The following is a 14,101-nucleotide window of genomic DNA, read 5'->3' on the forward strand; positions in this document are numbered from 1 at the left end:
GATAATCATTACAATTGTACAAAGAGATGTAAACACAATGACTATATAGTTTTTTAGTTTTTATTTCAAACTGTCACACAACCCATGTAGGACACAATATGATTAACTGTGTATTCAGATTCCGTGTTAAAGTGGCCCGTGAATCAACGTATTGTTCAAATTCCATTCTATTTTAATGTATTGTCTTTTTCAACCATACAGTATTGACATCATAATACTAAACTTGTGTGTGGGAGGCTGAAAGCGGGGAACAGAGGCTGAACACAATGCTTCCTCACTTGGGTCCAAGGACGCTGTGGTTTGCTGCATTACATCAGCCGTCAATAGACACCCACTCTGCGCTAGTCGTTTTTCTCAGTTTGTTGAAACTGTTTTCTTTTCGGTACCAGTATCAGTCTGGGCAAAATACATCATTACAAGCTCAATATTGATTTGACTGAGTTTGACTTGTAATTGACTTTGCAGGATGAGGTGTATTGTGGGTAGGTTCAGCTTCACCTCTACACTCAGTCAAACTGTTGAACAATAGACTAGTATGAAATTACTGCTTTGCACCAAATATATATTTTAAGATTTTGCAATGGGAGCAAAAAGTTCTATGAAGTATTAAGCATATCATAAACAAACTTGGAGAGGTAATTATTTTGGACTGAGGTGTCTCACTGTGTATTTAGAAAGACAACAAGCATTCCCTCCCTCCCTCCCTCCCTCCCTCCCTCCCTCCCTCCCTCCCTCCCTCCCTCCCTCCCTCCCTCCCTCCCTCCCTCCCTCCCTCCCTCCCTCCCTCCCTCCCTCCCTCCCTCCCTCCCTCCCTCCCTCCCTCCCTCCCTACCTCCCTACCTCCCTACCTCCCTCACACAGGGGAGCAACATCTACGCCTTGTTGTCTGATTTTTGCTGTTAAGTTTTGCCGGTAATGCAGTGGCATGTAACCCAAAGCGCAGGGTGCTGACACATTACTGGCACTGTGCCCTGGAAAATGCCACAGTCATGGGACAGCCTCCCGCCCTCAGCAGCCATGGCAGAGGCCAGCGCTGTGACGCCTTACATAATCACTTCATTTTCTGAGCCACGGGGAAACCTGCACGCCACGGCCCCACCGGACCCATCCCAATCTCCAGTAACATAATGTAATTTTAATTCATTTAAAGAACTTTGAAGTTTTGGGGAATTTGCAGTTTTTTTTTCAATTACCTTTTCTTTAACCAGCTACAATTCACAAACCACAGGGAGGTAGATAGAGGACACAGGAGAGGACACAGGAGGTAGAAGATTAAAATCTTCACCAATTTATTTACATTAACATTTACATTTATTCATTTAGCAGACGCTTTTTATCCAAAGCCACTTCCAAGAGAGAGAATTTATGTTGAAAAGACATATTGTACAGTACATTGTCAAACTACACAAGTAATGAAGGACAACATTATCTGTGTGTGTGTGTGTGGTCCAGTGACATTTCAGAATAATTCTCACCTCCCATGCTGACAACCACTAAAAAGCTTCCCTGACAATCTACAGCAATCAACATCTATTACAAGTTTCTCTCTTTTAACATTGAAATATGATTCCCTACAGCTATTCAAATATGCCTGAATCCGTGTTTATGTTTTGCAAGTCAAATTCGATGCATAAACAAATGCTGTCAGAGCTTTCAGGAAATGGAAACTATTATTATGGACTTCCTCCCTATGAACTTCTACAAAACTAAAACACATTTTATTTTTAAGCACAATAAAGACATTAGTCCAATAGGTTATAGGAAACACATCTTAAAGTGATTAATTGTATCATTGCCTTATGAACGATGTAGGGAGTCATTAGGCCTTACAACCATGGCAGCAAGGTAATTAAACAGCACCTTCGTAAATAAGAGCTTTCAGTCATCCATTAAATAAAATCTGGACGTACATTTTAATTGGAATTCTAGTCCACAGCATGAGCAATTCTTTGTCCAATAGCTAATTATATTCAATATGCTTTAACGACATCCTATTCAAATATGAAACTGCTAATTATCCCAAATTACTATAAGTCACTTATGCCTTGAATGGAACCTGACCTGCCCATGGGCAGACAGGGACTGTGACTTTGGTGTTTTTGAGTGTGGGGGGAAGTTTTCATTTAGCCGTATCCGCAATAAACAGATATCCTCCCCTGATTTTTGAACGATTGCCTTTTAAGAATGCTTCCTGCTTAATAATATTGTTTAAAATTTATGGAGCTTTTTACAACGTGATCAACACAGCGAGAGACTGGCACACTGTATTTAAATGGAAGAATTGTATTTTCACTTCCTGCTGAGTTAATGGCAAGATTGGCATTTTACTCCAACATCAACAACAGAAGAAAGATCAGCGTGGTGTGCAATTTGTTAGCCATAAATACCACAAATTCATCAATTACAGCTGTCAGAGATTCTGTCATAACATAACTGTATTTCTTCAATGACAATATTCAGATGAAATAAATGATGAACAAATGTTAGCATCAACCTTACCTGTTTGCAATTCTTTTCACAGTATTTTCAGTGTTTAAATTTAACAGCAGGCCTTACAGTCAGACACAACTTTGCACCACTGGATGAAAAAAAAAAGAAGTGATTCCTCACCATGTACTTTATGTTCAACATGTATTTTAATGAACCAGTTACACAAAAGATAATGATTCACAATTTAACAATGTCACAATTAAACACAATACATCTCACTGTTCCACATCCATATTTAAATGAGGTTTTTCACCAGGTGCACCAAACAAAAGCATCATCAACTTCCATCACACAGACCTTCTTGGCATGTAGTTATACAAGATGCTGAATTAAAAAGAATAAACTAAGAACAAATGATCTTTTCAGTTACAGTTACAATGAATCATGTCCAACCTTCTTTGTCAGAGATGTCATCTACAAAAGATCTCACAAAAATATGACTTTACACACTGTGTGTATAATATTTGCTTTTCTATTTTGAGTTAATGTGTTTAAAGTCAGGATTGAATATGGATTAAAAACCTTGTGGAGTCAGTATAGACACAGGTGTTTAGCAGGTATATCTAGCTGAACTGTTCCCTCAGACTGGAAGCCTCCACAGCCATCTCCTCCTCTGTCCTCCACAAAGACGCGTCCTCGCAGTCCCGGTCATGCTTCTGGAGCTGCATTGACACAGTACATTACACCATTCATGAGTATTCACGAAACATACACCCTTTTTACTCCTGTTATGTTCATGAAGCGCAGTATCATTTTCATATGCCTTTTTCAAAAACAGCTGGGAAAAAAAAGCATGGCTTTTGACCAGTACTGATGTTTAGCAACAGCGTCTGTCACTGAAGGAGATTGATAGGGTTGTAGTAAAAACTGCCAGGGACAACAGGAACATGGCTAAGTAGGCACGGGGCTAACAACCATAACATTGTTTAGATATACCTCCAGTATTTTGTATACAAGCAGCATTTAATTGTATAAAGTATGTCGAAAACATACATAGTACTCCCTCACAACAATACCAAGTGGGAGCAATTGCTGTATGGTTCATTGACTAGATAGACATAGGGGAGATGATTTAGGTTTTTGACTGTGACACATCCTGACATCTGCTCCAGTGGTGGTAGCTGCTTTTGAACAGCACCATTCTCAGATTTAGAGGGAAACTATGTACTTCATCACACTAATGCTTCCCCGCGGACAGTGGAGCTGACAGACTGAGGTTTAGGAGATGTTGCCATTTTCACAGTCACTGGAGGCTCGTGTGAGAAGGGGGAATGCAAGGATAGAATCTGATGGATACACACTGTGAACCATGAAGCTACAACAACAGCAAGAGGGGGTTTAACTGCTGGGGAACCACAGACAGCCTTGTCATATGAGGCTGATGTTTAGATGATGCTAAGTTGCAGGGAGACCCTTAAGGCTAGTGTACTCTGGTGGAAATTAGATATTGTTTTATGCCCGAGTAAAGACATGAAATACGCAGCAAAGCCACTCACACTGAGCAGTGATATTGCCTTTCTGAGCAATTTTCCCAGCACATCTAACATGCTTTGGGCATGTTACATCAGGTGAAAAACTGTTCCATAAATTGACCAACCAGTTGCTATTGCCGAACTGGTACAGTGGGACACAGACGAGAGGGATGTTTTATGTTTCCTGGAAGTGAGGCAGTAAAATGACTCAGCGCGTGATAGATTTCAATGTTTCTCTGCTTCTTCTTCTAACCGTCTGGAAGTCCAAGCACCAGGGGTCATTATTTCAATACATCGTCCCCGAGCAAGTCTGACAAACACTGCTCTGCTTTGTTGGGGATTTCTCTGTCAGAAGCACTACAGGATCTGACCCTGGCCGGAGAGATTGTCGGTTCTGGTCCCACTGAGAGCTAGGAATGGGCTGTTGTCAGAACAAAGGGGGAGGGGGGTTGGTGTGTCTCTAGGGCCTCTGGGGGCTATGCAGGCCCCCTGTGTGTGGGCTAGCATGGAGCACACAAGTGTACTGCTTCACTTCCTGCCAAGACCCATCTTAGACCATCATACTGGATTAGGATCTCCTCCATTTAGCCCTAAACTATATCTGCATGGGGAGGACTGCATGCTATTGGTGGGATGACACTGTGTACTGGGGTGGGTGGGGCTGAGGGTTGTGGAGTGAAGAGAGGAGAAGAGAAGGCTGTAGTCAGTAATGCCTTCAAAATACAAAAGACAAACTTAACTTGACTTCAACAAGACATTGGATAGAAGCAGAGAAAAAAAATAATGGTGGGTAATGTATTTCTTGTGGTTATCAGAACTCCTTACAACCAAAATGTTAAGAGGAAGTATCCAACCATCAATCCTTTGGCTGATGACTACAGAAGCCTTAAGGATGCCAATGAGAGTTTAATGAATGTATTTAATCAAGGACAATACCATGGAACACACACACAGAAAAAGTTCTACTGTTCAGTATATCATAAAATGTAATCATGCAATATTAAAAATACTTTTCTTTGTCCTCAAATAAGTCTTGGTTTGATTAAGGCTTCATCCAGTCTGTTTGTTCTCAGGGTGAAAATGTGCACCATCCATAAACACTTTTCAACGTATGATTGTCAACCACGCATGTTGTGTGAGCAATGAGGGTTAGGGTTAGGGCCTACATATCGTACTGGAGTTGTGTGTGTTTGTGTGTGTGTTGAGTGGAAGGGTTTCATTTCCCTGCTGTGTGTCTGAGAGTAGGGAAAGCTGATCCCCTTGTGTCCTAGCTAGCAGCTGTGCGGTTGTCCAAACAGGCACTGGTGTCTGTGTGTGTGTGTGTCCCGGAGGGTCTGTGTTAACCTCTTTAGTGCAGCCCCACTTCTCAGTAGCAAGCCTGCTAATGTAGTCACAGAAGCCCTGCTAACGTTCTCAGAGACAAACATGCCCATGAATACTAATGGCTAGGAAGTGTCTCCACCCACACATGGACACATTACTCACACGTGGGGCCATCTGTAGGTACTGGAGCTACAGCTATCTATCTCACGCTGCGTTAGGGGGCTAACATGCCAGTTGTCGGTTCACATCGGTGGGGACACACGAAGCCTATGTAAAAACCGTCCCACACAGCACCATGTAACGTGTCAATATGTGACCTTTTTAAAGACGTAAACGTTTCTGTATTTATTTTATGCTTCTTGACATTTTACACCGAGTTTGAGTGGAGTAAAAGCCTCAAGTCAGCTCTTGACTGGAGGACCTTGACATACATGTGGTGGCACTCCAATGTCACATTGGAGGTCATCGGATAATCACCAGTGCACAGAGAGGCCTCAGAGGAGGGCTTTTGTTCTCTCTGAGAATACAGTCCCCTCTTTGAATAATTTGTCAAACCCAATTTATACATAAACGTTCGTTTGTGGAATTAATTTCCCCATTTATCAGGTGTACAGTATCAGGGCCATGGAACGAACAAAGAAACAAAGCTAGATTCAGATAGGATTTTGAAAAGTACAAACATACATGAAAGGTTAGTAGCAGTAAAATAGCACAGTGAAAGTTTGTGACCTTGACAAAAGGATTCAATAACAAAATGTCAACACCAAAGTTACAGTGAGGACAACATGTTCTTTTCTAGTTTGTCGGTGCAAGGGATTGGTAAATTCATACACATTGTACATTATTGTATCCAAATGAGCAATTTAATGTATTATATGGTAACTCACAATTTTGTTTTAAAAGTTACATTTGTAAATGTATTTAATTTCTTTAGCTTTATGAATATGCAAAACACCATTTGTGCATGCAATCACAAGACACGCTCTCACATTCCCTGCCACTTATTGAAGCACTAGCCCTAAAACAGAAATAGCAGCTGTAGTATTATCTTTTATTCTTTACTAGTAATTACCTATGGCAATCTGCATTTCCCAGACATGTTTTCATGAATCTAATTAACAGAAACTTGATAGCGTCTCTGGTTTGTGTTTTTAGGCTGGGTTGATTTCACATGGGATATCAAGTGACCCCCATCTCAAGTAACAAAGGACTTTCTGATACTATAAGTTTCAGTGTTTTGCATTTATTTATATCTTTTTGGGATTATCAAAACACAGATCAGGGCAAAGCACTTTCTATACTATGTCTTATTTGGTTGCTAGGCTACGGTAACATTTCCCTACCTGGTCGTCTGCATAGACAACAACCTTAGTTACAGACTACACAAACATTTGACACATGATCACACGGCATCTGTCCACCGAGTCACATACAGTAAACCGCTACATGTTGATTGTACTGTCCTGTTCAGGCAAGGTTATACAATAGTAGTCATTTTAATTCCCTAAAGACTGCGCAATCCCTCACTAGACAAGATTGCTTCAAGCAACGACATTACAGATTTCTTTGAAGGCAACATTTTTCATTGTCCAGCCCTCTTGAAATATCAGCGAGTTAGTGACTGTGGTAAGTGTGAGTGTGCCATCATGAAGGCGGTTCCATCACATGTTCTAGGTCAAAGACACTTTCACCCAGTTGACCCAGCTACAGGCTGACCGGACCCCAGCTGGAGTCCAAGTGGCACTATAAAGTGGCACTTTACTCATTCCCAGGGATCTCCTGGTTCCCCAACATCTCAAATAACGATAATACATTTTACACTATTAATAGTTAAGCATTTCAATGCAGGAACTCTGTTGATCGAAAACTAGTCTTGACACTATATGTGATGATGCAGTACACCCAGTCCAGCACGTCTTACAGAGCACTGGTCTGAATCTGTGCTACCAAGACTCCAGGAGTCTACCTTCTGTTTAACATTCACAGTTCCCTCACCAACAGGAAAAAAGCTCAAGAAAGCACGTAGCCATTTTTTCACACAACCACAGTAAGAACAGATTGCCCGAGCTGTTCTCCACCTCGTTCTTGTTTGACTGAAGCCATCTTGATGGCTTGTAAGACATTTAAGCAGCTGGTGTGGTAATTACTAAACAAAAAAATATATATATTACCCAGATTTTTATAAAATACCCCTTTTGACAGCCTGTCAACTGTGCCTATATTGTCAGACTCACTGATTATGCTCAAGAGGGTCCACAGTGCAGGCCTGTCAGATGCAAGAGAGAACACACGCAGTGATCCCATTGGGCTGGTGCCACGGTTAGCCTCTCTGCAAGGCGCTACTCCCCGCTGAGCACACCACAGTAGGAGCTCTAAACATGGACCAGTGTCAGGAGAAGTCTGCTCTCACAGAAGAGACTCATAAACAGACTAGGACCTCTCTCAAAGTACACCGGAGACACGCTGAAGAAGACTATCAGAAAGCGAGAGAGAGAGGAGTGAGTGAGCGAGCGAGAGAGCGATACAGATAGGAAGAGAGCGAGAGAGAGATAGTAGTAGGGATGTTCTAATGACCGCCCCTCAGGGATTCTAAGATGTACGGAATTTAGTTGAATTGCAGCTTCTTTAGCACAGTAAATATAGAATGATTTAAGATTGATAAGAAGACTAAATAAATCACTCTACAGCAATATGTTGTGGTGCATGTTGAGGGTCCATCAATATTTGGCCTTCAACATGGGACGAAGCCACAACAAGATGCAACACACTGTAAGAGGCCTTTCAGAAAACACACTGTATGAGGCCTTTCAGAAAACACACTGTATGAGGCCTTTCAGAAAACACACTGTATGAGGCCTTTCAGAAAACACACTGTATGAGGCCTTTCAGAAAACCTCAGAGACTGCTCTCAGAGTCCAGTAGGTAATACCACATCAAGAGAGAGAAATTGCACTTGATTAACCCCTAGCAACCCCATTTTCTCCTGTGGCAAATGGGTGTCATACTGCATGCAGGCCAGGACCCCATAAGTCAGACAGGACATGCTTTCATTAAACAGTGACCTTGGGGTGACTGAGGTCATCCTGACCTCCACATGGTGGTTTTACCAGAAAGGAGATAACGACTGCTCCATGCTGCAGCTCCTATATGGTCTCACACACATGAACATCCAGTCTAGTATGGCTTGAGAAGGTGCTCAAGTGATACTGGCTTGAGACATTGCCTGTCAATTACTCTCCTTAAACAAAGTGATCTGTCTACCCGGATGTTATAGGGTTGAACTTGGTACTGGCAAAAAGGCCAACCATTTCTGGTGTTGGCTTTTTCGCATGCACAAAACTTTGAATTATTTCCCATAATTTATAATAACTTTAAATTCTGTAATTCTGTCCTTTGAATGTATTATCCACATTGTTTCGTTTGATCCATATTATTATTAATAGGTCATGTAATCAATCACAAGGTACCTTAGGGCAAATTTTACTATGCAAATGTATTACTCGGTCATTTAATTATATTTGTTTGCATAACTGCAAGGCCCACCTGACTATTTAATTGTTCTCTTTTGTAGTTAATCACTTGAAAAAACACACGCCGATGAAAGAGAGCACACTATTTATTTTCCTTTAAAATTTTCCTTCTAAATTTCCGGCCATCAAAAGCCGTCTGACCAACTGATTCATTCAGGTCTGTTTCTGGATACCCCTTTGTGTTGAAAGGGGAACACTTTACACCCTGGTGTGAATACTTAAACAAGCCTGCTCTATCTGATACATGGTCAATGTATTCTTCTCCGCCTTTGAGAAAATGAGAGCTCCAACACGCAGTTTTGAAAAAAACCCTATTGTGACGTCACAATAGGGGGTTACCTCCCCTTTCTCTGCTTTGCCCGCACAGACAATGTGGAACCATCAATGAAAAAATGAGCTGCGAGCGGGACATTGGTTTTTCCTCCAGAAATCTTGGCTTGCAAACGACCGAAGCATGGCATTTAGCCCCGCCTCTTTCTTCCTCATAGCATTGAAAGCTACAGACACAGGAACGACATGTCCTGAGGAAAGCTCTTGTGGGACATCAGAAAAAAGGGACATCAGATACAGTATTTGGGGACCACTAAGGCCTATATAAAAGCATCCAAAAATAGCAAGTCATGGGATCTTTCATAAAGTTAAAAGCGATCATCAACTGTGAAGGCAGGGTGTTTTGTTGCTTTGTTTGTTATTTGTGTTTTGTCTCTAATGTTCAATTTTTCATCTTACCTATGTGGTGTGGTGGTAATGTTCTTACTTCTCTGGTCCACCACTTGTAGGAATGTAAAGAAAACACTCTAGTATCGGCTGTCTCAATGTGTGTGTATGCCACTTCACCTTATTTGCATGTGGACCATGAATGGAACTAAACATATTTTTTTAGTAAAGCACAATGTTTAAGGGTGGGGGCTCACACAAGGAGCAGCCGTTGAGATGGAGCAGCCTGGGGGCCCCTGACCACCTTAATCCGCCCCTGGTTATAGTTGGTGCTTCTATTAAAAGTTGGATCTCAGTGGATGAATCTCTAGGGCTTAAATATTATGTTCCACTGTTTTTCTTAAAAGAGGTCACTTTATTCTTTGGGACGTGCTTAGAAACTGCTAATGAATGAATTGTTATTCTATAACATTGGAAAGTTTGGATAGTACTCAAGAAAGCTCCTTGGGAAAATAGCTTTATAATGCACAATGCTCTGCATATTAATGCTGGATTTACATGGAGAAACCTAGGAACTTGGTCTAGATGCATGGCAGGACATATATATAAAATTAGTTTATGAAGCTTGCAATTAAATAATCCAAACAGCATCCAGTCATTTGCATTGTCTGTTGCAAAATAAGATAAAATATCATAATAAAAGAGAATGAAAGAAATTTGATCTACAAAGACACAATCAGTTTTTCCACACATTAGCAAATTATGTCTTATTTCTATTTGATTGAGGTGTGTGTCTTTATAATTGTCCCTACAGTCTGTATAATAAAACTAACTTTCCCTTCATCCTATTTCTAATGCGAGTCAGCACAGAGAAGAAAAAAAAAACTGATTGCTCATTGTCAGGAAATAATTGTGCTTGACAGACTTTCATGCAGAGAACACAAAGTGTGTACTATACTAGGGATACGGCTCTTTGATGAAACCGTTGAGATGGTCCTGGATCACATCCCACATGCACATTCTTCTGCAGTCATCCACTGTGCTGACATAGGATAGTGCACTGACCCTTATTAAACACCTGACTTTTTGTGTCTCCCTCCCTTCGACTGTGCCTCTCTCTCTCTCACTCAACTTACCTCATCTTTCTCAGTCCTTGCCTGTTTATCAGTCCTCCCTCCCTCTCACCCCCTCTGTCCTTTCCCTCTACAGATCCCCTTTTTTACTTAGCTTTTAGCAGATACCAAATGTAACACAGAACTGTTCAACATACTACAGTATGCTACAGTGATTGCTGATGAGAAATCTGTTGTGATACCATACAGAAGTGTCCAAGATTCTCAAGTTGCAGTACACCCAACGCCTATACAGTAAGTGACAGACATTCACATACAAGATCTAGTTAAATACTGTAGTTTCATGATGGTATAAAAAAATAAACAAAGTATGCAAAATTGCCACAAGAGATGACTATTATACAAATGATGTGGGAGTTGTTCACTGTCCTGTGGTTGGACATGAAGCTATCATTCAGATATTGCGAATGAGACAGCCAGTGCTTTATAAATGTACTGTGAATCATCAAGATGGCAGCTTGATTTTGAGAATTCATTCATTTCATCTCATTTAGACCTGCCACCAGTAATGCACAGATCACCAGCAGGTTTTTTGTGGCACGTCAGTGCTTAATGAGCCAACAGTCACCTGTCTTAATGCAAAGCAATAAGCTGTCATGAGTTATATTTGAATTGCTTTTGAAAACTGTACAGGTGTACCAAGGACATAACACTTCTAAAATAGGCATTACTTTGAAATATGAGCCCATGAAAGTATTTTTACAGTTGGTGCAGTGCAATATGCAAATCAAGCAAAGAACTATTCTAATCTTCTTATCTCTCCCTGTCTGAGAGTTTGGCTTAATTGGTGGTGTATTTTGGCTGCAGTCCAACCTTTGTGGGGTGTGGCAGAGTGGAAAGGGGGAGTTAGGGGGAAAATTCCCTCTACGGTGGCCTCTAGACAGGATAGAGCATCTCGGTGGATCGGTGGACAATCTGGTGTGTGTCACAACATCCTGCCATCCCCTTTTGGCCCATGAAAACTAATTACTCAGTGTGACAACTTATCTTGCTTTCCTTTTTTTCACCTTTTCTTCTTCTAAAGCCGAGCACACTACCCCAGCAGCAGATTTGTAAAGGGGAATAGGGATGTAGGACACAATCACTAATTGAGTTTTTATCTTTGTTATGAAGCTTTTCACTGAAACTAAAGATCTCCCTTTGTTATATTGCACTCGAAACTAAGAAATGCTATTCTAGAATGTGGCACTTATTTACAGTATTTTGCACAGCTTCAATTGTCTTAGCAGAAAACATATGTTGTGCAGAACAGGTGAACAGATGTCATAGGTACACTGAAGAAGGGAAAACACACACCTACACACAGACGGGGACACACACACACAGAGATTAATTTATGACCAGAGTGGCTTTTACATTTACCAGGCCTCATGCACAGCTTTGCTGATGGAGCTAAACAGGGGAACACGGAGGGTTATATTGGGCTGAAAATCTGTGTTAACCTATTGCACTTCACATTTGCATAATAATATCAACTGTTTTGCAGGCAGGGCTTATAAATATTGAAGCACTACTTACAGACATGTGGGCTCCCGGGTTGTACCCTCTCACTGTACATAAGCGTCACCGGCTTGGTCCTTGTGAAAGTCATCTTGACATATTTTGTATTGAATTCTCCCGATTAGCTATGGTCTCAAAGAAGACAATGAGGTCTTTTTGATTACAATGATCCTTTATCTCAAACTATGAAAACTGACAGATCAAGAAAATTGTCTCAAATGTGGGTTTGCTGTGTTTACAATACCATGTTAACTTACTAATGACTGCTGATATAAAACTGCCCTGTTGTATTAGCAAAGCTCATTTTCACCGTTTTTCATCTACAACCAACAGTTCAACAGCTTTGCCCTTGCCAATCAAAGATGGGAATGAGCTCAAATTGACCACTAATAGACTACAAAAGTCAGGTTTGCAACACATTATAGCAATGATAAAGAAAGCCTAAGAGCTGCTATTAAGATTGACATTTGAGTTTGACGTTAATTTGCCAATGACATGCTCGAATAGCTGTCATGATGGAAAAGTGGAATAAACACCAGATGTCCAGACAGATGATGCTTTCTGGGAAAAGAGCTCAGTGCATTTGTGGATTTATTAGAGCCAGATTGAATGCTGTGTGATTGTGTACCTACTCTGTGCTTAATGATCTCCACCAAGAGAACAACGCAGGCTACGAAATGACTCGAGTTTGAACAGAAGGGATTTGATCAGTGCCCTGCAACAACATGTGAAGAGCCACAAAATCTCTGTCAGAGGAAGAAGACACACATCCTTTGTTCTGTCTCCAGAGGAATCAAACCTGATGCTAAGTGTTTGAGTTTTAGCCGTCATAGCTAAGAAATAAACAGATGACATAGCGTAAAATTAACTGTAGACCATAGTGGTACAAACCCAGCAAGCAAGAGCAGTCATAGTCAGAGGAAATTCCAGTGTTGGTAAACTAAGCATATTTCCCATGTAAGATAATAATTGTATTTGCATTAAGGATTTGCATAGCAGAGATACAGTATTAGCACTGCCAAGGATGCATAGTTCCAAATGTGTACATTGATAGAGGTTACCTTTAGTTATTCTAATATTCAGATTAGGGATAAGCATAACACTCATAAGGTTAGGATTAAGCTGTTTTAAACAAAAAGCTGTATGTTTGCACAACAAATGAAGCATAGCACAAGTTCAGTCAGGCAAGACCTACCCCTGCACTCAGGCATACTCAATAATATTTCACTACTTACTCCCCTCGCTAAGAACGCTCTACTTTCCTTCTTCCTATGTTGAGCTGTCATCTGGGTTTCAGGTCGATTAGCGCTCCCGTTTATCAATCAACGCTGTCAAATCTTCCTCGTTGATGTCAGCCTATCACAATGATCCCGTGCCTATAAATACGTTTCTCTCCCTGTTTGGTTTGTCCATGCTATCAAGTGCACGACCCTCCACCTCCCTGTTGCCTCCCGGGCCTTGTCTCTGCTCCTCGACTCCTTGGCTGGGTCGACGGCTGCCGCCACCCCACCAGTGTCTGGACTCCGTGGGGGATTCTTCTTCGGATGTTGGGCAGGGGCCCTTTGATTATTAATTCCCCATGGGGTCTAAGCTCCAAACACTTGCAGTACATTTATCATCCAGTAATTAACATCACATACTCTTACTAGGTCTCTCCTGATTGAAATAGTCTTTAGCATTGTATACTACAGCCAATAGTGACTGATATTTAAACCCAAATGTGCTGGTGATATTATCCAAATCGAACCTGATTAATTAGGGGCAGCTGTGAAACTAACTTTAAGAATTTCAATTATACAAAATAATAATTCATTACAAAAAAGGAAAAGTATTGACTTTTTCTTAATGTGAATATAATTGAAGGGCAGACATTAATTCTCCCCTACCTAAACTCTCAACTTTGGATAATGATGCCAATTCCAGCCTCTGAGTGTGTAAAGTAGTGTCCTGAGTGGGTGGCATGTCCTACTTATGAAACAGGGAACTGCCTCCTGCA

The 14,101-nt window shown here is 41.0% G+C and overlaps 1 protein-coding gene across 4 annotated transcripts in view; it reads right to left on the minus strand.

Annotated features, from left to right (window-relative positions):
- Positions 1–2,617: 2,617 nt before the first annotated feature.
- The window catches only part of fhit (fragile histidine triad diadenosine triphosphatase), a 133,542-nt gene continuing 122,058 nt past the window's right edge, over positions 2,618–14,101 (minus strand). For all 4 annotated transcript variants that reach the window (XM_084704050.1, XM_084704051.1, XM_084704048.1 and 1 more), the window contains one exon: positions 2,618–3,152. In XM_084704050.1, coding sequence (XP_084560176.1) covers positions 3,054–3,152 — 99 coding nt within the window. In that variant the 3' untranslated portion in view covers positions 2,618–3,053. The remainder of the gene's footprint in view (positions 3,153–14,101) is intronic.

Source organism: Hypomesus nipponensis, chromosome 9 (genome assembly GCF_054491055.1).
Source record: "Hypomesus nipponensis isolate SF chromosome 9, ASM5449105v1, whole genome shotgun sequence".
Classification (NCBI taxonomy): domain Eukaryota; kingdom Metazoa; phylum Chordata; class Actinopteri; order Osmeriformes; family Osmeridae; genus Hypomesus; species Hypomesus nipponensis.